The following is a 26,143-nucleotide window of genomic DNA, read 5'->3' on the forward strand; positions in this document are numbered from 1 at the left end:
ACAACATTTTGGCACCTGAGGCGGGGATCTCAAATGATGCCCCCATACTCCCTTGCGTGGGCCAAAACTTTGAAAGGTCTCAATTCTGCCTTCTTCCTGTTCTACTCCTCTCATGGTACTGCTCTGCTACCTACCCCAATAAAGGAGAACTAACAATTTAAAATGCCTTGTTCAAAAATGTTAAGTAACACTTAACTTTCAAACGCCTGAACAGCAAATGTAACTTTTCTTGTCTGCATAGTAAACACTGGCATTTTTATCTGTTTGAATAATCAACGTGGTGCTTTCCGTGCCTTCTTGGTTGCAAAGATTTGAACTGCTTCCTGAAGGTCCACAGTCTGGGCCAGCTCATGCTCTATTGAGATGGTTGCAAGGCTGACCAGCCTCTCCTGTGTCATTGTGGAGCTTAAGTGTGTTTTTTATTAACTTCAGCTTGGAGAAGCTGCGTTCTCCCCTGGCAACTGTTACAGGAAGTGTTAGAAGTATGCGCAGAGCAACAAAAGCATTTGGAAAGAGGGTGGTCATCTTATTTGTGCATGTATATTCCAGAACAGCCTTTGGAGTTGATCCTGCTGAAATGTATCTTGAAAGGGCTTTCAGTTCATCACCTAAATCACTCGCATCAATATTGCACATGTGATCATGTGTCAACACTGTCTCTAGTGCCCTGCATTGCTGGTGTAGGTCTTCTTCAGGTACAGTGAGGAGTTTGGGAATATCATACAACATCCCAAATATACTGACTGTATTGCACAATCTAGCACCTGGTTAAAGAATTCAACTTTGAATTATTGTTTGGGGTCTCTTATGGGATTATCCCATGCCTCGTAATCAAAATGTCTTCTTCAGTGACCAGGGCCAGCTCTAACTTTTTTGCTGTCCCAAGCAGCAAAAAAAAGTGCCGCCCCGCCGAGCGCCGTGGGAACCCTCACCCCCTCTGAGTGCCGCACCCCGCGCCGAGCGCCGCATTGCCGGAGCCCACCCCCCCTGCCGAGCGCCACGCCGCCGGAACCCCTCCCTGAGCCCCGCACGCCGGAGCGCCCCCCGCCGAGCGCCGCCGGAGTGCCCCTCCCCCCCGCGGAATGCCGCACCGTGCTGCCCCCTGCCGCCCCAAGATTGGCCGCCCCTTACCAGGTGCCGCCCCAAGCATGTGCTTGGTTGCCTGGTGCCTGGAGCCGGCCCTGTGGGTGACTCTTGTATTCTTGAATGGATGTGAAAATAGCTTCAGTGTGAAGTTCCTCTACCAACTTCTGTGCACTGTAGGTTGGACTTTATTTTGTCCAGTTGTTCCATTGCTCCAGATATATCAAAGTCAACACCGTGAAGTCTCTTGCTTACAACATTTGTTTCAAACAGTACGTCATGCCACAACACTAAGCCACACAGAAATTTGAAGTTATGTATGTGTAAGCAGGGTAGAGCTCATCCTGACTCTGACATCTGGTGGTCAATTATGGCAAGAGTGGGAAAGAACTCCAGGGGCTGATCTTGTTTGCATAGGCACACCCACTCGCCTGGCATGAGACAACAGCAACTGATAGTGGTTACTTTGGCTGATGTGGGATCCCCAGTTTCTCTGTTATTGGGGCAGGAAGAATAAAGTTTTGTTACCCTGATTCTGTGAATCAAGGCCAGTAGAACTGTTGTATGACAGGACTCACCATTACCTAAGTAGCACTTGCTAGACAAGGGGCATAGGTTACAAAACCCAGTGAATTGAGAGAGGATGGGGACAGGTATTTGTACCTGATGGTATGGGCCCCCTTTGAGGGCTCAAAACACCAATTGCACCACCTCCTCTCTCCACAGTTGAATGTCAGAGCTAACTTTGATTCCATTAGGAGTATATTTACAGGCTGCTGAGCTGAATCCACTTTGGGCCAGTGGTGCACCAGCACGGGTTCCCCTACTATGAGCTGAAATCACTAAGAGCTGAAATCACAAAAGAGCTAAAGTTATTAAGAGCTGACATCACTGAATGCTGTGTTAAATTGTGGGGGAGCCTGAAGCTACATTGCTAAGCGGCTGGCGGAGCAGTTTGCGGGGATGGCTCGAGGAGCAGCGCGGAGCCTTGTGGGGACGGCTGGAGCGGCCCAAGGAATGGCAACCGGAGCTGTTTGCGGGGATGGCTGGAGCGGCTCACAGGTCAGTGAGCGGAGCAGAGCAGTTCGTGGGACGGCAGGAAGTGGACTGGCTCGTGGTGAAGGCTGCGGCAGAACCCCATGGAGAGACGGCCGGCCTCGGATCACGTAAGGTGCCCCCTTAACACCTTGCATGCCCCCCTTTTACTCTGGGGCTGCACTGACTAGGGACAGAGACTTTGGGGGTTGTTGGACTTTTGGGACTTCGGGTGGTTGCTGGACCCAAGAGACTTTGGGGGTGTTGGACTTTGGGAACTCTGGGTGATTTTTGGGTTGCTGGATTCAAGAACCAAAGGGAAAGGACACAGCCCCAAATGGTGGGTCTTTTGCTCATGGTTTGTGTTATGAATCCTGTTTGTGGTGTTTTTCCAATTTAATGCCGATGTCATTTACCTCATGTTATTAAACATTTTCTGCTACACTCAGACTCCGTGCTTGCGAGAGGGGAAGTATTGCCTCTTAGAGGCACCCAGGAGGTGGTATATAGTTGTCCCAGGTCACTGGGTGGGGGCTCGAGCCGGTGTTGCATTGCGTTATTGAAACGGAACCCCTAGATACAGAACCCGGTCCTTGTTGCTGCCAACTTAGATGGGCAGAAGGGTTACATATGTTTCTGGTGATTCCATTTCCCTCTGCCACTGTTCTCCCACAAACAGTTCCTGTCATAGCATTATCCTCCATAATGGCAACTCTGGCATCATCTATCTTCCCAATTTGGTGATTGATAAGCTTTATCGCCTCCACTCGACTTTCCCATCATGTGGCACTCAGTGGTTTCAGTGTCAGAGAGGATGTTCCCTGATGTTGCTTCAAAATTTGCCATTGATGAGTTGATGCAGAGAAAAATACAAAGATGCTTTGAATTACATTAAAAAATTCATCAGCCTCTCTAGAAGCTGATGCTGCATCACTGACCACCAAGTTCAATGAACGAGGATTGCATGGGACAAAAAAAGCTCGAGGGTTTAACTCTTGGGCCTGGTCCACACTAACCCCCCACTTTGAACTAAGATACGCAACTTCAGCTACGTGAATATCGTAGCTGAAGTCGAAGTACCTTAGTTCGAAATTACTGCGGGTCCAGATGCAGCAGGCAGGCTCCCCCGTCGACTCCGCGTACTCCTCTCGCGGAGCAGGAGTACCGGTGTCGATGTCGAGCACTTCCGGGATCGATCCAGGATCGATTTATCGCGTCTTGTCTAGACGCGATAAATTGAACCCAGAAGATCGATTGCTTACCGCCGAACCCGGAGGTAAGCATAGACGTACCCTAAGATCTGTGTCTGTACTCCTCTGTTCTTTCCTCTCATGTTGGCACCATTATAGTAGCCCTGACCTCTCATGTCAGCTATCGCAATTCCCGTATCTTCCAGCTTTTTAAGAAGCTCATTTGTCATACCAGTTCCTGTAGTATCATCAATGTCAATAAATTCTAGAAAATGCTCTCTGACAGTCACCATTGCAGGGACATTTTCACTAGGTTCTGTTGTTGTTACAAAACGCACCATTAAAGTCATTTGTTCCGTATGGCTGATATCAGGTGTGCAGTCCAGAATAACAGAGTAATATCTTGCTGACTTCAGATCTGCCACAATCTTCTGTTTGACTTTTGTTGCCAGTAAATGTATGATCTCATTTTGAATTGTTTTTCCAAGGTAGTGGTGTGTATACATTTCCTGGGTGGTGACTCTTCTTAGTTGCTCCTGGAGTACAGCATCAAACTCAGCCATCAGCTCCACAATTTTAAGGAAGTTTCCATTGTTTGGCACATACAGCTGATTTGAAGTGCCACATGGTGCTAGATTTTGGGTAGCAAGCATTCTCACAATGGCAATAAGCCTTTTCAGAACATTTTGCCAGTAAAGAGACTCTGAAGCAATCTTCTCTTGATGCTGATCATCTATGATGGCCTTTAACCATAATCTCATCTCAAGCTCTTTCCACCTATGGAATGCTCTCTGGTGATTTGCTGCCTTCTCATGGTGTCATAACTATAAAGGGAAGGGTAACAGCTGTCCTGTGTACAGTACTATAAAACCCCTCCTGGCCAGAGACTCCAAAATCCTTTTCCCTGTAAAGGATTAAGAAGCTCAGGTAACCTGGCTGGCATCTGACCCAAAGGACCAATACGGGGACAAGATACTTTCAAATCTTGGAGGGGGGAAGGCTTTTGTTTGTGCTCTTTGTTTGGGAGTCATTTGCTCTTGGGACTGAGAGGGACCAGACATCAATCCAGGTTCTCCCCATCTTTCTAAACAAGTCTCTCATATTTCAAACTTGTAAGTACAAAGCCAGACAAGGCGTCTTAGTTTTACTTTGTTTTCTCAACTTGTAAATGTACCTTTTACTATCTTTGTTTGCTATACTTTGAACCTGAGGCTAGAGGGAGGTCCTCTAAGCTCTTTAAGTTTGATTACCCTGTAAAGTTATTTTCCATACTGATTTTACAGAGATGATTTTTACCTTTTTCTTTTAATTAAAAGCCTTCTTTTTAAGAACCTGATTGATTTTTCCTTGTTTTAGATCCAAGGGGGTTGGATCTGTATTCACCAGGGAATTGGTGAAAGGTTTCTCAAGGCTTCCCAGGGAAGGGAATCCGTTTGGGAATGCAACAGAGGGTCCTGTAGCACCTTTGAGACTAACAGAAGTATTGGGAGCATAAGCTTTCGTGGGTAAGAACCTCACTTCTTCAGATGCAAGACTTGCATCTGAAGAAGAACCTCACTTCTTCAGATGCAAGTCTTGCATCTGAAGAAGTGAGGTTCTTACCCACGAAAGCTTATGCTCCCAATACTTCTGTTAGTCTCAAAGGTGCTACAGGACCCTCTGTTGCATTCCCAAACGGATTCCCTTCCCTGGGAAGCCTTGAGAAACCTTTCACCAATTCCCTGGTGAATACAGATCCAACCCCCTTGGATCTAAAACAAGGAAAAATCAATCAGGTTCTTAAAAAGAAGGCTTTTAATTAAAAGAAAAAGGTAAAAATCATCTCTGTAAAATCAGTATGGAAAATAACTTTACAGGGTAATCAAACTTAAAGAGCTTAGAGGACCTCCCTCTAGCCTCAGGTTCAAAGTATAGCAAACAAAGATAGTNTCTTTGGGGAACATGAAGTTTTTCTCTTGCTGTGACCCAAGCAGTACAAGGAAGTCCCTCAGGCTACTGCTCAAGTGGGTCCACAGTCCTGGATCATCTAGACTTAAGGAACTAAACTCAGCAGCAGCTGTTTCTTGTGCCTCCACCACACTCCTCTTCTCTCATCTACATTTTTCTTCAGGAATGTGCATGGTTACATCCATTTGAGATGGAGATATGGATGCTGCAGTAGCTGCCAGGTCACCTGCACTCCTACTACCTGGAAGATCAGGCATCTCCTCACCACTCACATCCTCACTGGGTCCGGAAGGCTCACCGTGAACATTTGTGTCTGTGTATCTCAGGAGAGCTCCTTTCTGCTTAGATAGAAAAGCTTCCTTTGCTTGCTTTCTTTTTCTGAATGCTGCCCCAGAGGGACGTTTTCTTCTTTCACTCATGACTGCTGTTCTGTGCCAGCTATAGTGGCTCTCAACACTCAGTTGAAGGGGACAAATAAGCAGGCTGGTAGGAGGGCCTGATTGAGGGAAGATATCAGCATCTTAAGGGCCTAACTGGCTCCTTCTACTTCAGCTGACTGCCTGTTCTCCTCAAGTGGGTTCAGGGGAACAGCAGGAAACAGGAATCTCCCTGAGAAGCTGGTGTTAATCAGTCCAGGTTCCTGGGGGTGCTAGAGAGGTACATAGGAGGCTTCTCCTCCTCTCTCTCCCTGCAGCTCCTCCTGCTTTCTGTTATTCCCTCTCACCTTTTCTCCTGCCTGCCTGTTATGTCTCTTGTGCCCTCCTTCCTCCAGCACAGCACTCCACCATCTCTGTGCATATAGAACATAGAGAATACATATGCACCAGCAGCAGACACAATTTTCTACACTCTGGGTCCTAGTGGTGTTTTCCCTGAGGTGGCTGCCTCAGTTTGCCTCATGGTAAGGCCAACCCTGCTAGATAGACTTATAACTTGAAGTGGGAAACATAAACTCACACATGTAAATCAAACGTTCACTTTGAAAGCACCTCTTTTTAACCATAGTTGCTATTAAATGCTAGAAAATTCTACTTCTCTAAGTCTGAACAGTTTTCTTTGGCCTTGCTTACACTTTTCTCTAATTTTAATTAAACCAGTTCAAACCCCTCTGTAGACATTCTTATTTCGATTTTTAGCTTAAACCTGTTCCGAACTGACTTCCGCTAAAACTGAATTAAGCCTGGTTTAAGTGAAGTCTGCACATTCTGTTGCATTTTAACTAAATTGGTTGAAAATCACATATTAAACTCATGTAACTCTGTAGATAAATCAGCGAATAGTCAGTTGATGTGGCCTCTGTTAGCCAGTATACATAAATGGTATGTATTTGCTCTGGAGAAGAAAATTTACTTTAAAGAAAATGTTGATGCACCAACATGCACTGCCGTTTGAGATGACTACTGGATCTGGCGACCTGCTCTTGGGTTTAATCAGAGGCTGAGCTGCTGCAGGCTGGGGCTTCATTTCAGAATTTGGGGAGTATCCTTGGAAAAAGCAAACAGTTTTGCTGTTTGTGCACAAGATGCTGCCAGGTTTGGCTGAAGGTTGCAAGACATCCTTTATGTTAGGCCTTCATGGATTTTTTTTCTACTTTCAATGAGAAAAGACTTCATTTCAAAGAGAAGATGCCAGAATAAGTCTGTCTTATTGACTTATTGATAGGCAGAAATGTTATGAGTAATACTGATATGTGAGAATAGGAAACTGGAGGCCAGGAATTCTGTCTGAGAGTTATCTATTTCAGTGCTATTTAGAGCTGCAGAGACAGTAGCAATTTGTCCTTTTTCTGTCTGCTTTCCTTAGCTGTTGCGACTTGCTTTCATACTTGGTTGTCAGTTGTTGCCTGTTGCATCCTGATATGGCGGGAATGTCAAAGCTGGAGACAATTAAAATCTGAGCTCAGTTCACCCAACAGTGTAACTTTCAAAGATCAGATCTGAATTATTGTCTCCACCCTTGAAATTATTATCAGGATGCAGTGGGCAGACACTCAGCAGCTAACCTACAAGTAAGAAAACAAATGGCAAAAATTGGTCTTAAATTTGGACTGTTCTTGGACTGAGAGAGACCAGGAATAGAACCCAGTTCTCTGTCATAGCAGAATAGGCCTTAAGACCGCTGGCCTGATACCATATTCTAAATGGTTCAGTTTTACTAATGTTCAATAAAGTTTGTTTCCACTAGTGAAGAAACAGCTTCCATTTCCTTTGCTGCTCTGCTGCATATCCTTTTCTCTTTGCTGGCTTATAATAGCCATATGCAGCTTTTACCTCCCTGCTGTACTCACTAGGGAAAATAAATATCAAAGGGAGCTCGAATCACCATGTGAAACACACTCCCAGAAGCCTAAGTCCCGAGTGACATGCATTTCTCTAGTCCCCAGATCTGAATCTGTGCTTCTCTTCCGCTACTTTCATATTTCTTTTAATTTCCCTCATTCCCCAGTTATTACAAATCTCTCTGTCTCCAGCTACCTCTACCATCCCTATTTTGGGCATGTCCAGCTGTCTGCCCAAACCAGCTCTCTGCATTTGCTCCCTTTCTCTCTGGTTGTTTCAGTTCTACCAATTAGCAGGCCGCTTAATAGAATCCTCTTCAAAACGTGAATTGTCTGACAATTTGAGTGATTCAGAGAAGTGTAATGCCCTGTATCTTCCTTGTGCTGGCCTCTGGTGTGGCTCCAGTTCAGAGGGGAGTCCCCAAGTGCCCAGAACTGACATAGTGGCTGGCTCCACACACTTCCTGTAGCCCCCAGCATACTGGCATATTTGGAGTGTTTTAGTCTCCAGTAGTCTCTGGCAACCCCAAGAACCAGTTTCCAGCCCTCCCACCGTCAGGGCTCTGTTCGAGCGTCTTTAGCTACCTTTGCTATTCCAGCTGGTCCTGTTTCAAATGCAGTTCAGCTAGACTGCAAGATCCAGTGCAGAGGCTTACATTTTCAGGCCATAATGTGTCTGCCTTTTCTTTAAAGAGTCATATGTGAATGCTCTGAATGAAAAGCAACAATGTTACTGGTCCTCAATCTCCTCTGGATGTGGCCAGGGTTGCGGCACACTGGCAGGGCAGTGGGATTTCAGGCTCCAGGTCTCTGTCTGTGACCCTTCATGAGACTAAATTGAGGTGGTAGGTGAGGCTTTGGCAGTCCTAGAAGATACCCTAGGCCTAATATAATCCTGTGTTGGAACAGAAAGAACATGTCTACACAGTGAGGGGAGGGGAGAGGGGTGACACAAGGAAAGACGTGGAGATTGTGAGGAGAGGCTAATGATTTTACATGCCGAGATAAAGCTGTAGCTTGGTTGCATTCACTGGGATGGATTTCATTCAGTGGAGTATGTGAATAATGAAAATTTCTGGTGCATCACATAGTTAGTTCCATTGTCTGTGGTCAATCAATTTTTTTTGATGGGCGAGTAAAACTGTTTTTTGTCTCTCTCTCGCACATTGTGAGGGGATGGTGGAATGATACTGTTTTGCAAGGCTGTTTTGGGGAGGAAATTTTTTTAACAACATCACTTCAGTGGATGGGACATTGTATCAAGGCTGCCCTGTTTCAGCGTAGCTGCCTATAATACCCAGCATTGTGATGTGGGCTGGGCTGAGCTCCCTTTGTGTTTAGGGAGCTTTAGTCGTGCTGATGTAACATTTGCCCCACTAAAAACATATTTTGAATTTTTTAACCAGACTGGATTGTATTTTCCTCAGACTCTGTGACTTTGGCCCTAGTCCAGGCAGCTATTCTCTTCCTGTAGAGATCTTGCCTCTTTCCAGTCCTCCTTTCCCTTTAGTGTGGCTGTGTCACTGCAGTAAACTTTCCAGACATCAGGTCCCCTTTTTTTGGCGGGTGCAATAGATGCTTTTTTTTTTTATTTCAATAGTGTGATCTCTTAATTATTTTGAAGTTAGCCTATTGTACATTATGGCACAAACCAAAACTGCATGGACCATTCTGCTGACCTGCTGCCTAGTATTTCATGCTGTCATGTGAGAGACTGAGGTACAGTTCCCAGAGCCAGTTGCTTCGGGGTTGGCATTGCGCTCAGCCATTGTGCAGAGGAAGCACATTGCATTACTGTTGAGCAGCCCCTATGATGGAATGAGGAGAGACAATGTTGGGTTCTGGAACCTTCTAACCAAGGATAGTTGCTGTAACCCAGGTCTAGAAGAGTGGGGATAGGGATGTTTTCTACTTATCATTGGAATCAAGGTATGAAAGCCCCCCCAGTGAGTCCCAAAAAGAAAATAAAAACTGATTAAGAGGTGCACAAAGGAGTGTTTGATTAAAAATGGAATTAACTGACACCAGTTTAAAAAACAGTACAGGAGCAAATGGTAGAATTATAATGATAAGGAGAATATTGTAAGCCTCTTTATAGTGCCCCTCAGAGATGTAGTTTCACTTAAAATTAGAAGCAATGGTTTTATAACCTTTCATCTGAAAAATCTCAGATTGTTTTACAAATGTTAATTAATCCTCACAAGACCCTTGTGAGACGAGTCGAGATCATTTCACCACTACTGTAATTCATCTATCTCTGGGGGTGAACACGGCAGCTGCTTCTAATAGCTCAACTGCTACTTTCTGCAGCACATGGGTGTTCCTCATCCAAGTGCTGGCCCAAACCCACACTGCTTAGCTCATGAGAAGTGACTTAACCACAGCACAAAGTGCTATGCTGAAAATAGTCTTCAAAATTGCAGTCTTTGAATTGTAGCTTCATGTGAACGGGTTGGAAGGAGACAATCTTTTTAAAATCTTGCCTCCATTCATAGAACCGCCTCTTTCTCAGGAAAAAAGAATCGTACTCCTTGTAGATTGCAAAAGTGTTCATTCAGGTTTCCATTCAGGTTCTTGTCTTCTACCAGAAGATCCATCACCTGTGCCTGCTTTGTCATATTTTTACTGTATGTCTGTTTGAGAAAAAGACTGTTACGTATTAGGTTTGGAACACCATGGACATACTTTTTTTCTAATCTAACCTTGGTAAAGCAGGAAGAGGATATTAGCTACCTCTAAACAGAATGTGGATAATTAAGAATTGATGTTATTAATGTTACACGGTTTGACTTCCGTGGAGCTAATCTGGGTTTATACTGGTGTGAATGAGAGGCGAATCGGGACATCTGTTTTGTCTGACAAAACTCCATGTTGATTGATTATTTTAAAAAGTTATTGGTTTCTGTATGGTATTAGTGTGTGTGTTGTGCTTTTTTGTTTTTGTTTTTGGGGTTTTTTTGGCCACAATCCTAGAGATATGAGCCTTTAGAAACGGGGAGAGTGTGAGGTGAAGATTCATTACTGAGCTGTCCTGTATTGAGTGTTGACTAATTTCAGTTTGTTTCTGGAAGTTATACTGTGTTATCTGTATCCAGTTGACTAATTTCCTTTCTTTTTGATGCAAATCTAGACAATACTACCTTACAAAACAAGTTGTTTAACATAACTGCAATGAGGATTTCTTTTGTCTTGCATAGGAAATTTGTTTGTTTTTCCTTATATCTCACTCAGTTAATCCTCCTAAAGATATATTTCCCTTCAAGTCTGGGTTTTATGGTTTCCACTTCTGTTGAGTGAGGGCTTTAGCTGGGGTGGTGATTTATCTAAGAAAGCGGTTTCCTTTTTATCTTTAAAAAAAAAAAGTAATTCTGCTCTGTCTTAGCTGAATCACTCTGGATATGCTGATTGTATTCCCCACAGAATAAATAAAACCTGTGGCAGAAATGAAGAGATAAGCAAACTTTTTTGTGTGCCCTGATCTCAAACTAAAAAGCTTATTCAATTACTCAGTGAGATTTTGTGGAAAAAGAATGCATATGAGATAAGAACTTTCATCAACTTTGAGCCTAACAAAATAAAATGTCTGCTTTGTAGTAAATCCTTCTGAATTTGGGTTTATAACAGAAATTCTAAGAGACCCCTTTCATTTTAATCTGTGCTGTGGGTGCTGCTCACCTCCTCTTGGATAACAGCCAAGAGGAATTTCTAGGGAAAAGCAAATAGAACTGAAAGCTGAAGAATGCTACCAGGATATCAGGCAAGACAAGCTGGCTGTAAGGCCAGGCTTCAGGTGGTGCTGGCGTGATGCTGCCCAGCTTCTGAACTACCCCAGCAAATGTAGGCCACTGTACTGGTTAAAATGCAGTTTTAGGCTGTTTCTCCACATCAGTGCACTCAGCATTGAGATTGAAAATTCAAGACAAACACCAGAGGGCAGCTGGGTGCTGAGACTGAGTTTGAATTGTGTCAAATTGCACAAAGGAAAATAAAAAAGATTTTTGTTGTTCACAGAACAATTGGGGCCCTGCAGTACAGTTTGATCCCTGATACGGTTTAGGTTTCTGAAATTATTTTGCATGGTACTGTACAAGGATAGTACAATTCACTTTCACTTTTTTTTCTTTCACATCCTCTCGTGCTGTGGACGGAATCCTCATCTGCTGAATAAATGTTTTTTGTGTGGATATTGTATTCTCCAATATATTTTTTTTCTTTTCCACTCCTAGTGTTTCTGGTGTAGTGGAGTGTCCGGAAATGGAAAATAGCTTTGATGGTTTAACTGTGAGACAAGTGAGTTGAAAATATTCTGTAGCTAAATCCTCACAATAAAATTGGATGTTTTAGGCTGATCATTTTGCTAAATCCTTTTGCTGTTTCTGAAACTTATGCAGGAAAAAGATTATCTGAAAAGTTTGTGTGAAGATTTGCCAGTTTCATTGTCATCCCTGAAAATAGGCAAAACTTACCTAGATTTATTAACGAATGTCACATGATTCTCTACTCCAGAGGATGTGGTTGGGATTCTTGGCTTCTTACATGGGAGTCCCTGGTGTGTAATTGTCATTACATGGCTACCTTTTCAAAGAATTCCCAACACAAGTTTTTGTTCAAAAAATGACCATTGAGTGCAAAGGCGGTGATGTACTAGCATTGTAATTCAAGATTTCTTATTTCACATGAATGTAGCTAACGCACACATTTGAAATTTTGTGCGTACCCTCTTACGTCAATGTGCAGAGTAATTTTATTAGCTTACCACTATCCTTTGCCAGGTCAGCTTGCCTTGTTTATTGCTTTATAGCAATAAACTTTCTGAAATTGATCCACCTTACTCCATTACTATCGACATCTCATTACTTTTTCTGAAATTATTTGTTGTTCAGCATTGTGAGATTTGTAATAGCAATGTCACTGGGGCAGCTCAGTGCCAAGTGAAACCACTGAGGACAAGCACAAACCTACTTTAAATACAAACTTGCTATCAACATTCCTAATTATCTCTGTAATGCAGCTGGATTCTAGCGGGCCCAATTCAGCTCCCACTTAAATCTCTCCTTTTACTGAAATGGGAGCTGGGCGGGGCCGGTAATCCCTTGTACAAGTGAAAACATCTGTCTAATTAATTCTGGGCTCTTTTCTCTTTGAAGAGGGAACAGATTTCATATGTTGGAAGGGAACATCTCTGCCACTGAATAATTAAGGAAAGCCCCACTTTTCCACACCTGTATTTGGGGTGTCTGTTGCAAGTCTGACTGCAATGGAAGATAGAGTTGTTAAACTTCTCCATATCTAGTCTATCTAGGATTTTATACTGCTGCCCATCACCAGAGTATCTGATTATCTTCCAGATAAAATCAATAGCAACGATAAAGTCCTTAGCTGACTTCCTGGAATCTCTGGTTCTGACCTTTTGGGGGTAGAAACTCTGCTTATGCCATTTGGTGGGTTGATTTGTTTGGGCTTTTTTGAGGGGGAGACATTTGAGTCAGTACTGAAAGACACACTTACAGACAGTCACTGTCTTTTTCATTTAATTACTGTTCTCGCATAAAAGCGAGACATTGCAACAAGGAAAGCAGCATGAATTTCTAGAGATACAGTACAGTTAGTTTTAACTCAGTTCTTGTCATATTTCAGTACTTCTCTTCCATAAGATTATTCTTTCATTGATTGTGTTTCAATAAGTTGATGTGTAGCTATGACTTTTCAGTAGTCCCAGGAGGCTGATATTCTCCTGCTTGAAGCTGTTCTTTGTATTTTAAAAAGTCTCTTCTTTTGTCAAAGTATTTTACCCATTGCTGTGGACACCTAGATTCAAAAGAACATCTAAGCTTCTGACACCTAGATGCATCTTCCATATTTTCATCTAAGCATTTCCAGTATTCATCCCTGGCTCCCCAGCAAGCCTTCCTTTCCTCCATTGATGGCGCTGACATTTTTATTACCGCCCCCGCCGCGTCCCTCCGGCAGGGAACTGTCCTTGAGACAGACTTGATATCTGCTATATCATTATTTTACAGTTTTGCTTTCTGTATTTCTACATCACTGTGATGGAGTGTTTACCCCACTTTTGCCCAGAAAAGTTTAATACAGAGTGAGGAGGGGGCTAATTAACCCAATAAGCCACAGCTGAGGGGAATCAGGTGGCTAAGTAATCCCCTGAATGAATAAGGAAGCCTCGCTGAGGAGGAATGAACTGGGCTGGGACTGTAAAGGCAGCAGAAGGGAGCTGTTGGGAAAGTCTGAATTCACTCCCTGGGAGAAGGGAGGTGTTTGGGCTGGCAACCCCAGAGAGGGAAATGAAGCCAGGAAGGTAGGACAGGGCACAGGGAAAGGCAGTAAGGTCTAGAAGGGAATAGACATTGACTGCTGGCTAGAGGCTCCCTGAGCTGGAGCCCAGAGTAGAGGGTGGGCCCAGGTTTCCCTGCCAGCCACTGCAGGAGTGGCATATAAGTCAATGAACAGGAAGATTGCTCAGGATCATTGAAGGAAGCTTTGGAACCCTGAAAGGGGAAGATGGGTATAGTGACCTGGCCAGAGAGACAAGTCATGAAGAGGCAGCAGCAGCTCATGGGGTGAGAGAGGGGCTGCAGACACACACACATACACAGAGAGAGAGAGAGAGAGAGAGGTGGCGAGATGGCATGCAGCCACAGGGAGCGATGTTGACCTGGGGAGCTATTCCTCAGAACGACCAGGAGGAGATGCCATACTAGGGGTAAGTGGACCACCCTGTCACAATCACATTAAACTGCTTGAGATTAACTTTTGTAGTCAGAATAGAAATATGACTGGGGGATTACTTATTCCTTATTCATTCAGGGGATTACTTACAGACTTTTACAAATCTGATAACTCTCCTGTAGTCTTCTTAGCTGTCAAATGTACCTCTCCTCTGGTTTTAGGTGTTATGTTTGCCCTGGTGTCGTCCTGCTAAATTTTTTTATGGTTTTGAGGTACTTTCTTTTTTTTTAAGATCTCTCTCCTGTTACTGTGGGGAAAAACCCATGCAAACAGTGGAAACACCCTAACTATTCAGGGCTAAGAATGAAACACACTATACCTGAAGTACTCTCAAACGTACAAAGCAAACAAGGTGAAAACTTAGAAATATTTCCCCCTCTAATCTTTTAGTTGTTGTAGGCTTTAGGTGTTACTGTACATTCCTACTGTTATAAAGTAACTCCTCACTTAACGTCCTCCCGCTTAACATTGTTTCAAAGTTACGTCGCTGCTCAATTAGGGAACATGCTTGTTTAAAGTTGTGAAGTGCTCTCTTATAACGTCATTTGGCTGCCTGCTCTGTCCACTGCTTGTAAGATTCTGTGGAAGAGCAGCGACTTTACAAGGGAGCGTTGCACAAGTTCCTCTTCTCTGCCTGCTCCCCCTCCCTCCCAGCACCTAGGGCTTTCAGGGGGAGAGGGGAAGGAACAGGGATGTGGCATGCTCTGGAGCGGAGGTGGAGCGGGGACTGGAAGAGGCGGGTCTGGAACATTCCCTGGCAAAGTCGGCGCCTGTCCTTCTCTGGGGAAGCTGTCGCTGCTGCTGCAATGGTGCTTCCTAGGGTCCTTGCCTGCAGTGGGCTGTGCCTGTGTGGGGTAAGCCAGGGGCACTTCCCAACCATAGTACTGTATGGTATATAATGCCTTTTGTCTGCCCCCCAAAAATTTCCTTGGAACTTAACCCCCTGCATTTATATTAAATTTTATGGGAAAATTGGATTCGTATAACATCGTTTCACTTAAAGTTGCATTTTTCAGGAACATAACTACAACGTTAAGTGAGGAGTTACTGTAATGTCAGGAAATGTTGAAATTGCCTGCATGATTGGCCATTGCACAATTAGGTTGAGTTATGAAGCCACTTAAAAGAATTCAAGCAGGTGACCCTTGAGGGTCTGCAGACTAAGATTTCCAAAGGTCAGCATATCCACTCAACAGTTTTTAGGGGTTCACCAATGAAAAAAGATTGAAAACCACTGTACTAGAGGAATAGCCAGGTAATTCATGCACCTGGGTTTTGGGGTGAATTTGGTAGAGTGCAAAAGAGGATCAAAGGTGAGTGGAATGGAAAAGACTTAGGCCTTGGCTACACTTACCCGCTAGTTCGACGGCTGGAAATCGAACTTCTGGGTTCGACTTATCGCGTCTAGTCTGGACGTGATAAGTCGAACCCGGAAGTGCTCGCCGTCGACTGCGGTACTCCAGCTCGCCGAGAGGAGTACCGCGGAGTCGACGGGGGAGCCTGCCTGCCGAGTGTGGACCAAGGTAAGTTCGAACTAATTCGAACTAAGGTACTTCGAACTTCAGCTACGTTATTCACGTAGCTGAAGTTGCGTACCTTAGTTCGAATTAGGGGGGTAGTGTAGACCAAGCCTTAGGGAAAGTGAGCAGTGGCCGGTGGGGGCGAACCCTGGCAGTTTGAGTGACACCCAGATTACATTGTAGACAATACTGTTTATCAGGTGTGTGGTGTATATGAGTAGTTGAATAAGCATTGTCCAGTGGATAGAGCAAGGGACTGCAAAGTTTTCTGCATCCTCTTCATGACACACTGCCTTGCTGTATGATATGTCCTATGAAGTTGGAAAAAATCACTTAATTTCCTTTAGGCTTCAGTTTCCTCCTCTTTAAAATGGGAATAATACTTGCTTAGCTCCTAGGGGTGTTACTCTCAGAAAATCCTTCAGTAAAATTTGCTGTTAATAGGGAAAAGTTTACAATAGTATATATAATGTCTTGCAAGTAAATCTAGGTCATTGTTAGAAGAGGTCAGACTTTGTATGTTTTGGCTATCAGGCTCTTCATTTTGCATTCTGTTATGTTTGCAGGAAGTGTTTAATTTTATTTAAAATATTTTTCTCTTGTGTGGAAAGGAGAGGAGGATGTAACAATGATGCCAGTGTGAAGACCTGGACTGAAAGGATCCTGTGGAGGGTGGGGAAGAGGGGGTGGCTCTTTTTATTATTTATTTATTTATTTATTTGGGTGGACTTGTTTTGGTAAGAGATCTTCCCAAATAGGTAAAGGAGACAGGGTTGGTCATCAAATTTCCATTTAAAGGAGGTGGGTCAAGAAGAGGCGCTTAAAACCAGTACCATAGAAAGAATGGGCCAAATCATCATTAGGTCCATGTATGCAGTTGCCATTCATTTTAAAGAGAGTCCTGCATTTTCATCCAAGTGCAGAGATTGATCCATTGATAACTGCATCTTCTTCTTTATGGGTGTTAGTGCAGTGTGTTCAAGGAACAGTGTGTTCAAGTTCTCCTCCCCAGCACACGTATTACAATGACACGCATGATTTGATCAAAACTATGCACACAAAAATAATGTTCATTTGCGGTCCATTAGGAAATTAAAAATGTAAAATATACATTCTCTCATCCCTATTCTTTTTTTAACCCTGTTATAGTCTTGGCCTTCACAAGTCCTCTGGCAAAGAGTTCCACAGGTTGACTGTGTTGTGTGAAGAAATACTTCCTTTTGTTTGTTTTAAACTTGTTGCCTATTAATTTCATTTGGTGACCCCTAGTTCTTGTGTTATGAGAAAAAGCAAATAACACTTCCTCATTACTTTCTCCATACCAGTTGATTTTATAGACCTCTATTATATCCCCCCTTAGTCAATCTTATTCATCTTTCCTCATATGGCAGCTGTTCCATACCCCTACTTGTTTTTGTTGCCCTTTTCTGAACCTTTTCTAATTCCAATATATCCTTTTTGAGATGGGGAGACCACACCTGCACGCAGTATTCAAGATGTGGGTGTACCATTTATATAGAGGCAATATGATATTTTCTGTCTTCTTATCTATTCCTTTATTAATGATTCCCAACATTGTTAGCTTTTTTGATTGCCACTGCACATTGAGTGGATATTTTCAGAGAACTATTCACAATGGCTCCAAGATCTCTTGAGTGGTGGAAGCTAATTTAGCCCCCATCATTTTATATGTATAGTTCGGATTATGTTTTCCAATGTGCATTACTTTTCATTTATCAACATTGAATTTCATCTGCCGTTCTGTTGCCCAGTCACCCAGTTTTGTGAGATCCCTTTGTAGCTCTTCACAGTCTGCTTTGGACTTAACTGTCTTGAAAATTGTGTCCCGTGGCAGATTATGAAATAAACGCCCAAATGCAGAAAAGTAAGATGTTGTTGTGGTGTTTTTAACCAGTTAAAAACATGCTGCTGTTCTGCACATCAGGTAAAAAGAATGCAGCCCTTGTACTTTACAGTAAAATTCAACCATATGAATATTTTCAGCACTTTCAGCTGTGAGCTGTTCACAGCATTCCAGCCATTTGCCCTCTCTTGGAAAAAAGCTGGATGGCCAAAATGTCAGGGGTGTCTTGCTGTTTAAATGTTGAAATAGTCAAAAAGCTGCACATTTACTCCAAAGGTCTAAGTCTGTTTTACCAGGTCTGCACATACACAGCATGATGTTCTCATGAGATATTGAAACATTATCCCCTGTGTTCATTGTAGCAGCATCCTTACTTGGAATATTGATTCTATTTTGCTGTGTAGGTCATCAGAAATAACCATGCCAGAAAAATTCTGATGTGCTAGCAGACATTTGCTCTTCTGTTTGTTTTTTCTTTGTTGTCACTTTCTGTTTAGTTTAGGTTGACACTAAGATGATTGGTATTAATTATATTACCCTCCTTTAATTCTTTATTAATCGAATCCTTTATCAGCTGTTCCATTATGTTGCCTGGGATTGATGTCAGACTGACAGGCCTATAATTATCCAGGTCATCCTGTTACCCTTTTAAAATATTGGCACATATTCATTTTCTTCCAGTCTTCTGGAACTTCCCCAGTGTTTCAAGTCTTATTGAAAAAATCAACATTAATGGTCCAGTGAGCTTCTCACCAGCTCTTTTAAGTGATGCAATTTCCTCTTGTTAGCATTGTATTCACTACACCGAGCCACACTGAACAATGGAAGAAAAATCATAATACAATTTACCCTTTTCTCTGCTCTGTTAAATAGAAGCATCTGTTTTCCTTGCTGGGTTTGAAATGTCCAGAAGAAAAGTAACACCTGCCAGAAGCATGATACTACTTGCCTGGCAGAATTGTATTCAGATAGATACTCACAATTCTGGAAATATTTCAGTGGGTTAGATGAGTGTAACTGTGTAGAATTCGATCTACTGCTGGTAAAACTTTTGTAAAATATTATGCTGAATTAACATTCTGTGAATACCTCATTTTTTTTGTATTGTAGCTAAATCCACATTCTCTCTCTCTCTCTTCCATTGCATTGAGGAGAATGCAAAGGAAGGTGTCTTCTTATATTAAATCTAAGCTAACTAATAAGCTTTGCTACCTCTGAATTTATGGTTGGTTCTCAAGTGCTTACTCCATGCATTTCCAGATATTGCTGGAAGGAAAAGATAGGTACATGTGATTTAATTCTCCACTCTGTTTTTAAATGCGGCTTGTACTTCACAAAGGATTATTCTCTCACTACAAATAATACAATGTTTGTAACAACATTTAAACAAAGGGGCAGTGCTGTAAGAAAACTATTCTAGTAAGAAATTTGGAAAGTATAGGTTCCTACTGTAGCAAATAATATTTGTATTATTTTAGTGCTGTGGAGTTCCAGCCATGGACCGGGGCCCCATTGTGCTAGGCACTGTACAAACACAGAACAAAAGACAGTCCCTGCCACAAAAGCTTTGATTCTACTCCTTTGTCTGGCTAGGTAATGAATCATATGAAACTGTGTATAGTTAATTGTCTTTCATTTCAGCTATTTGAGACAAATTAACCTAAGTATCACTTTAAAAACAGACAATTGTAATAATCTTTGGCATTGTATGTGTGTCCAAATAATATGACTTCTTTATTTTGAGATATTGGAGGAGTGCAATTTAGAGTTCTTGCTTTCCACAGTTGGTTTTTATTGTTACTCCAAAGAGTAGGAAACTTGGAATTTTTACTTAGTTACTGTGAAGACATTTCAGTATACTTGAAAAGTACTGAGCTTTGCGTGTAGTGGGGAAGTAATATGAGTGGAAAGCCTGCAGAGGGCACTGTATTATCTCCGATGAGAGCTGCAGGACCCTAGAAGCACTATGGATACATGTTTACCCAGCTTTCTGAATTTCTGTAAAATAATAGAAAAATAAATGTTGTGTAAAGTTTAATTGTGTTATAAAGATTCAGTAGAGTTACTGGTTGTGCATTAAAATGGAAATTTGTAGCTATCATATCTCTGGGTGGAAGGGACAGAATAGAAATACTGGTTTCAGAGTAGCAGCCGAGTTAGTCTGTATCCGCAAAAAGAACAGGAGAACTTGTGGCACCTTAGAGACTAACAAATTTATTAGAGCATAAGCTTTCATGGGCTACAGCCCACTTCTTCGGATGCATAGAATGGAACATATAGTGAGGATATATATCTATCTATCTTACCAACTCTGAGAGGCCAGTTAAGTAAGTAATCTTACTTTGGGGCCCAAGTAAGTAATCTTACTTAATTGGCCTCTCAGAGTTGGTAAGACAACTCCCACCTTTTCATGCTCTCTCTGTGTGTGTGTGTGTGTGTGTGTGTATGTGTATGTGTATATGTATATGTATATATATATATATATATATAATCTCCTCACTATGTTCCATTCTATGCATCCGAAGAAGTGGGCTGTAGCCCACGAAAGCTTATGCTCTAATAAATTTGTTAGTCTCTAAGGTGCCACAAGTACTCCCCTTCTTTTTAATAGAAATACTGTACCACATTTCCTCCATTAGCTCTTTGTCAAAATCCCCCAGCAATAACTTAGTAAATATTTCAGTTTTGTAGGTACATGGGGAAATTCTGAGAAGTTTCTATTACTGAAGGGCAACTATTTAAGTCTGTACTTGAACAGGAGGCTTTAGTTTTATCCTATGACAATAGAAGGTAAATTATACAGTTGTTAAATTTGGAGATTCTAAGCACCAAATGAAAGGATGTTTAGACAATATTGGACAGAGTGTGCAAACAGCTTGTTTCTATGCCTTTACAAGAGTTTTTCAGATCTGAAATCACGCTCTTGTACAGATGCAGTATTGAAATAAGATCTCCTGTATAGAAGGTAAATGATTTGTGATTGACAACTGCAGTCAACTATGGTCCTCCAACCCTCATAGACATTGAAAATTGCTCTGTCCCATCTACGCTAACCATTTTTAACACTTGCGATAGAAAACATTTTAGACGCTGCATTCTACTAGGTGTCTATGCTGCTCTGAGTTGCTGCTCTGTATGTTGAAAATGGTTTTACTCTCTTCTAGATTAGTGCCCAAACGTTCATCACTAGTTGAAGAGGCCTCTGTGGTTTTATCCTAAATATAAATTTCTCCTTTCACAGGGATCAGTGCATTGTTCTTGTCGCCTTTTGGGCTAACCCCACTAATCCTCAAAAGTGAACCTGCTAGTCCATCGATGTGGTCAGGAACTTGATGGTCTGCTTCCTGAAACTCAGCATATTAGAAAGAAAGCTACTTTGCTTATTCATTTCATTAAAGGGAGTCCAAGACAAGCTAAAGAGCTCCCTATTTCATAGTATAGTTCAGGGATTGGCAACGTTCGGCACGCGGCTCGCCAGGGTAAGCACCCTGGCGGGCCGGGACAGTTTTATTTACCTGCTGACGCGGCAGGTTTGGCCGATCGCGGCCCCCACTGGCCGCGGTTTGCTGTCCTGGGCCAATGGGGTGGCGAGAAGCGGCGCGGGCGAGTGATGTGCTGGCCGCGGCTTCTCGCCGCCCCCGTTGGCCCGGGACGGCGAACTGCGGCCAGTGGGGGCTGCGATCGGCCGAACCTGCCGCGTCAGCAGGTAAATAAAACTGTCCCGGCCCGCCAGGGTGCTTACCCTGGCGAGCCGCGTGCCGAACGTTGCTGACCCCTGGTATAGTTGTCTTGTCTATGCATCAAGGAAGCTTACTTGGCTGAGGATAGTTCTGTACCTGTGGTTCTAGGCCTTACTGGACTTGATACATAGCTACTTCCAAGATGAGAGCAAGTATTTCTCTTAATGAGATTTGTAGGCTGAAATCTGAAAATCAGTTGACATGTTTACTTACTGTTCTGGGGAAGATGTGGGGACATCCATAGATGCTTTATCCAGCAGCTGGGCTCTGAGTGCAGTTCTCCAATTAGGTCCTCTTTTTCCCATTTTCTGTTGGTTTTGTGTCCTACTTGGTGTGGGTTTCCTTGGGTACTGCAGTGATTAATCCATATTCCAGATTGTGGGACACTTGAGCAGAAAAGCGAATTTGTTTTTCATTGGGAAGCTGATCTCTGTGAAGACACTACCAACTTATTGGATTTTAATTAGTTAGGTGGCCTGCCAAGGAAGCTTTGACTGGTTAGAATGGGATAGGCTGCGAGGAGAATGGAAAAGTTCAGTCCTGGTAGAGCCCAAGTGTCCTTAGGCACAACAGGAGCAATGAGCACAACAGCAAGAAAATATACAGATTCCCAGCTTGTTTATTAGCTAATCCCTCAGGATCCCTATCACAGCCCTGGTCAAGATCCCCCAGATGGACATTCACCAGGCTGCTGTGTTTGGGGCCCAACATGCTGGACCTGTGTGCTTTTAAGCTTCCCTGGGTCTCAGTAGGTTCCAGCCACCATTTCTAGATCCAGCTTCTAAGGCATACTTGGTACAGACTCTATATCTGCTACCACTTCATGGAAGTGGGACCTCCCAGTCCAGCTGCCCTTGGCCCCCAGGACCAGTGCTGACCCTCTCAAGAACACCAGTAGTTTAAACACACCTTTTTCCCAGAGCTCCAACCTTGTGCTTACTCTGTCTTGCAGTTCACCTCTTCAGGGACATGTGATGGTTGAAACACATAACATATGCAAGATAACTAGGGTTACCATTCATCCGGATTCCCCCGGACATGTCCGGCTTCTTGAGCTAAAAATAGTGTCCGGGGGGAATTTGTAAATGTCCGGACTCCTCCCCCCCCATGCAGAGCGCGCGCGGCTACCAGGGCAGCCGGCTGGATGGTGTCACTTACATGGGGCTCCGACAGCCAGAGAGAGCCCCTCCTCCGCTTCCCCCTCCTCTGCCCTGCAACTGAGAACCCTCCCTCCCTCCCCGCATTCGCAGATCACCAGCCAGCCGTTCGCACCGGCAGTCTGGAGCTCCTCCCCCTGCTCCTCCTCCCCGGCACGCTGGTCTGATGGGCAGAGTAAAGGGGCCAGGGGGTCGGAGAAGGGGCAGGAAGGTTCTGGAGGGAGCAGTCAAGAGACGGGGGGAGGCGGGCGTTCGGGGGGGCTTTCTGGGGGTGGGGGGGTGGATAAGGTTTTGGGCAGTCAGGGTTCAGGTAGGGGGTAGGATCCTAGGGGGGCAGTTAGGGTGGGGGGGTCTCAGGAGGGGGCAGTTAGGGGACAAGGAACAGGGAGGCTTAGGTAGGGGATGGGGTTCTGGAGGGCAGTTAGGAGCAAGGGCCCCGGAGGGGTAGTCAGGGAACAAGGAGCGGGGGGGCTGTCAGGGGGCAGGGGTGGGGAAAGGGATTGGAGCAGTCAGGGGACAGGGAGCAGAGGGGTTTAGATGGGTCGGGAGTTCTGGGGGGGGGTTGTCAGGGGGTGGGGAGTGGTTGGATGGGGCGTGGGAGTCCTGGGGGTCTGTCTGGGGGTGGGGATGTGGATAAGGGTTGGGGCAGTCAGGGGACAGATAGGGGGTAGGGTCCTAGGGGATCAGTTAGGATGGGGGGAGGGTCTCAGGAGGGGACAGTCAGGGAACAAGGAGCAGGGAGGCTTAGGTAGGGGGTGGAGTCCTGGGGAGTAGTTAGGGGCAGGGGTCCCAGGAGGGGGCAGTCAGGGGACAAGGAGCAGGGGGAGGGTTGGGGGTCCTGAGGGGGGCGGGAAGTGGGAGGGAGTGGAAGGGGCAGGGGCGGGGCTAGGGCAGGACTGGGGCGGGGCTCCTCCCATCCTCTTTTTTTGCTTGCTGAAATATGGTAACCCTAAGATAACAGAGCAAATATACAGAGCTAGACAAAACAATAGCACACCTATATGCATTTCCCTGCCTCCATTTTCTCACTGCTGAACATTCTTTTGGCTTAGTCATAGTCCTCTGAGGAGTCCCAGCTTCTTCCTATCTCCCTGCTGCTGCTCAAGACTTTTCCTCTGGAACATGGAGACTCCTTTCACTCCTGAAGACAGCTTCCTGCTTCTGGTCCCTTCTCTCTCTCTCTTTCAAATGGCTGATGAGAAACTCTGTTTTATAATCTCCAGTCCCCTTTGGCAGGTGACTCCCTGATCCCCCTCACCAAGTAATCAGTTGCTTGTTTACCTCACCACTGGAATTTTAGACTTGAAAAACTGGTTTGCCTTGGGCAGTTGCCAGCTCTTCATCCAAAGGGGCTTCCACTTTAGAGGACCATCAAGGTTTAATGACCCTCCATTGTTAGCACTGTATCACCATCCCTTGGCATTTCAATCCAAATTGGAGGTAAAAAGATACCAGAGAAAGCAGACAAACTCTATGTACAAAATGGAGTTGGCAGTCTGACACACAGGCACAGAGAGTCCCCAATATCCAACAGATTTCATAAGCTGTGCATAGATATATTCCCCAGTGAGAACTGCAGGTTCTCAGCACCTCTGAGGATTTTGGTAGAGGTGGTTGTACATATTTCTGCTTAGCTAAGCTCAGTGCAGTAGTTTGCTACTAGCTTTACATTTTTTGGGGTCATCTGTATCTGTGCTACACAAACATTGTTTTCCCTTCTTCCACTGAAGCCTGTGGGAGCAGAATGAGGACCATTGAATATACTTTCCTAACTTTGTAATATCTATAAACGGCTGTGACAAAATTAAGTTAAATGTATATGAGCACATTAATGGAAATTTTTCTGTGTCATTGTGGCAATAAAGATGAATCCTTTTGGAGTGAACATTTATGTTTAATCATTTATTTCAGAAGTTACTATTAAATTCTTCATAGGAAACAATCAATGAGAATTTTATTATTCATAACAGAGGAGGGATGAAAGATTAAATACTGGATTCCAAATGAAAGGATGCTGAATAGCTTAAATACAGACTGTGATATAAAAACTGAAGTGTGCTGTAAATCTTACTTGTTCATTTTTAATCAATTAATAGATTTAAGCAGCAAAACAACAACAATGGTATTTTAAATTGTATTTACTTAGGTCAGTCTCTCAATAATAAAAAATAGAAAAGCTTCCTTTCAGTATGAAGCAACAACACAGTGTGTTTGTAGAGTTTAAACTTTGATGATTCTATTTCCAATCCTCTTTTTCCACTGACCAGTTGTTATCTTTGGGTAGGTCGTTTAGGTTAACAGAGACAGAGAGAGGTTATCTGTAAAATTCAGATGAGACCTTCCTATAAGAGGAATAACCTTCTAATGATTGTAAAGGGTTTTGAGATCCTCAAATGAAACTTTAGGTAAGTGCAAAATATTACCAAAAAACTTCAAGTGACTGGGTTGAGACTATTATAACTTTAAAATGTACTGGAAATTAACCTGTGAATTATTATCAATAACCTTCTACTAAACCACTGGCAGCACTTAAACAAGAGGCAAGATGATCCTCTAGTTGCTCTATATGTCATTAAAATAAATGTTCTTGTATTGTTCATTATAACAGCACCATTTTTGATCCACTCATTTGTGGCCTGCTCTTGCTCCCATTTAAGTCTTGGTGATAATGTCATTGTTAAACTTTCAGAGTTTCATTTAAAGAACAAAGCAACCCTCCAATCCTCAAAAAGCTCTTACAATGAAAATAGCCATTTCAATGTAAATCAATATCCCAATGTCACAGCATGTCTGCACCTGGGCAGACAAATTGTAGCACCAAGAGATGTCTGAATATCCCGAAGTCATTTTAATAAGTCATTACTGAAATCTAAAAGTTTTAACTGTTGCAGAACTAAACAAAATACTAGCTAGACCAACAAATGTATTATCTAGTGATGTTGGATGTACCAGATATGTCTTCAGTTACCATTCACTTGAATGGACTGTCAGAACACACATTCTGTCTCTTCCGCCTCCCACCTTCTGTAACAGGTCCAGTATCATGTTCAGCATGGTCTGCCTTGACCAAAAAATTCCCTCTCAGTAAAGAGACCACTGGCAGTTTCACTGATGTTAAAGAGCTTTTATATTTAGAGAGGTTACTTAAACTGGTGCACTTAGCCCTGCATCAAATTACTGACGTTTACATGTGGAATAACTCACCTTTTAAATATCTCCTGGCAGATTTCTTTCATTCCTCCACAAATTAGTACTTCCCCCTAGTTGTGTGTAATGCTACAGGAATTCCAGTGCTGTTTGATGCTCACTAATATTCTTTGTTTCAAAGTGTTTCTTCAGCTAGATTTTAAATGGGGCTGGATAATGTTGACTCATTTCTGGCTATGCATGCTAAGAGGAGGGTGTTTAAAACCTCCGGCTGCAGGGTTTGCTCTTGCAGGCTGCTGAAAGATGTGCAGAGAGCCCAAGTGTCAGCACACAGCACTCTGTGGTTGCTCACCAGTGCAGAGAGGCATCTGCATAGTGAAGGGAAGTGGGTAAAATGCTCAGCAGTGTGAGCAAACTTCTGTGTCTGCAACAAACTGA

The 26,143-nt window shown here is 43.5% G+C and overlaps 1 protein-coding gene and 1 long non-coding RNA gene across 2 annotated transcripts; both read right to left on the reverse strand.

Moving 5' to 3' along the window:
* Nucleotides 1-9,948: 9,948 nt before the first annotated feature.
* On the reverse strand, nucleotides 9,949-25,924 carry LOC117884204. The gene is made up of 3 exons (XR_004647512.1): nucleotides 25,763-25,924; nucleotides 21,615-21,787; nucleotides 9,949-10,166 (listed from the first exon to the last, which is right to left on the reverse strand). It is a non-coding gene; the product is annotated as an uncharacterized LOC117884204 (long non-coding RNA).
* On the reverse strand, nucleotides 13,149-13,476 carry LOC117884203 (cytochrome c oxidase assembly factor 6 homolog). The gene has a single exon (XM_034784407.1). The coding sequence runs from the start codon at nucleotides 13,467-13,469 to the stop codon at nucleotides 13,230-13,232; it is 240 nt and encodes a 79-aa protein (XP_034640298.1). The 5' UTR covers nucleotides 13,470-13,476; the 3' UTR covers nucleotides 13,149-13,229.
* Nucleotides 25,925-26,143: the final 219 nt, after the last annotated feature.

This window comes from Trachemys scripta, chromosome 10 (assembly GCF_013100865.1).
Source record: "Trachemys scripta elegans isolate TJP31775 chromosome 10, CAS_Tse_1.0, whole genome shotgun sequence".
NCBI lineage: Eukaryota > Metazoa > Chordata > Testudines > Emydidae > Trachemys > Trachemys scripta.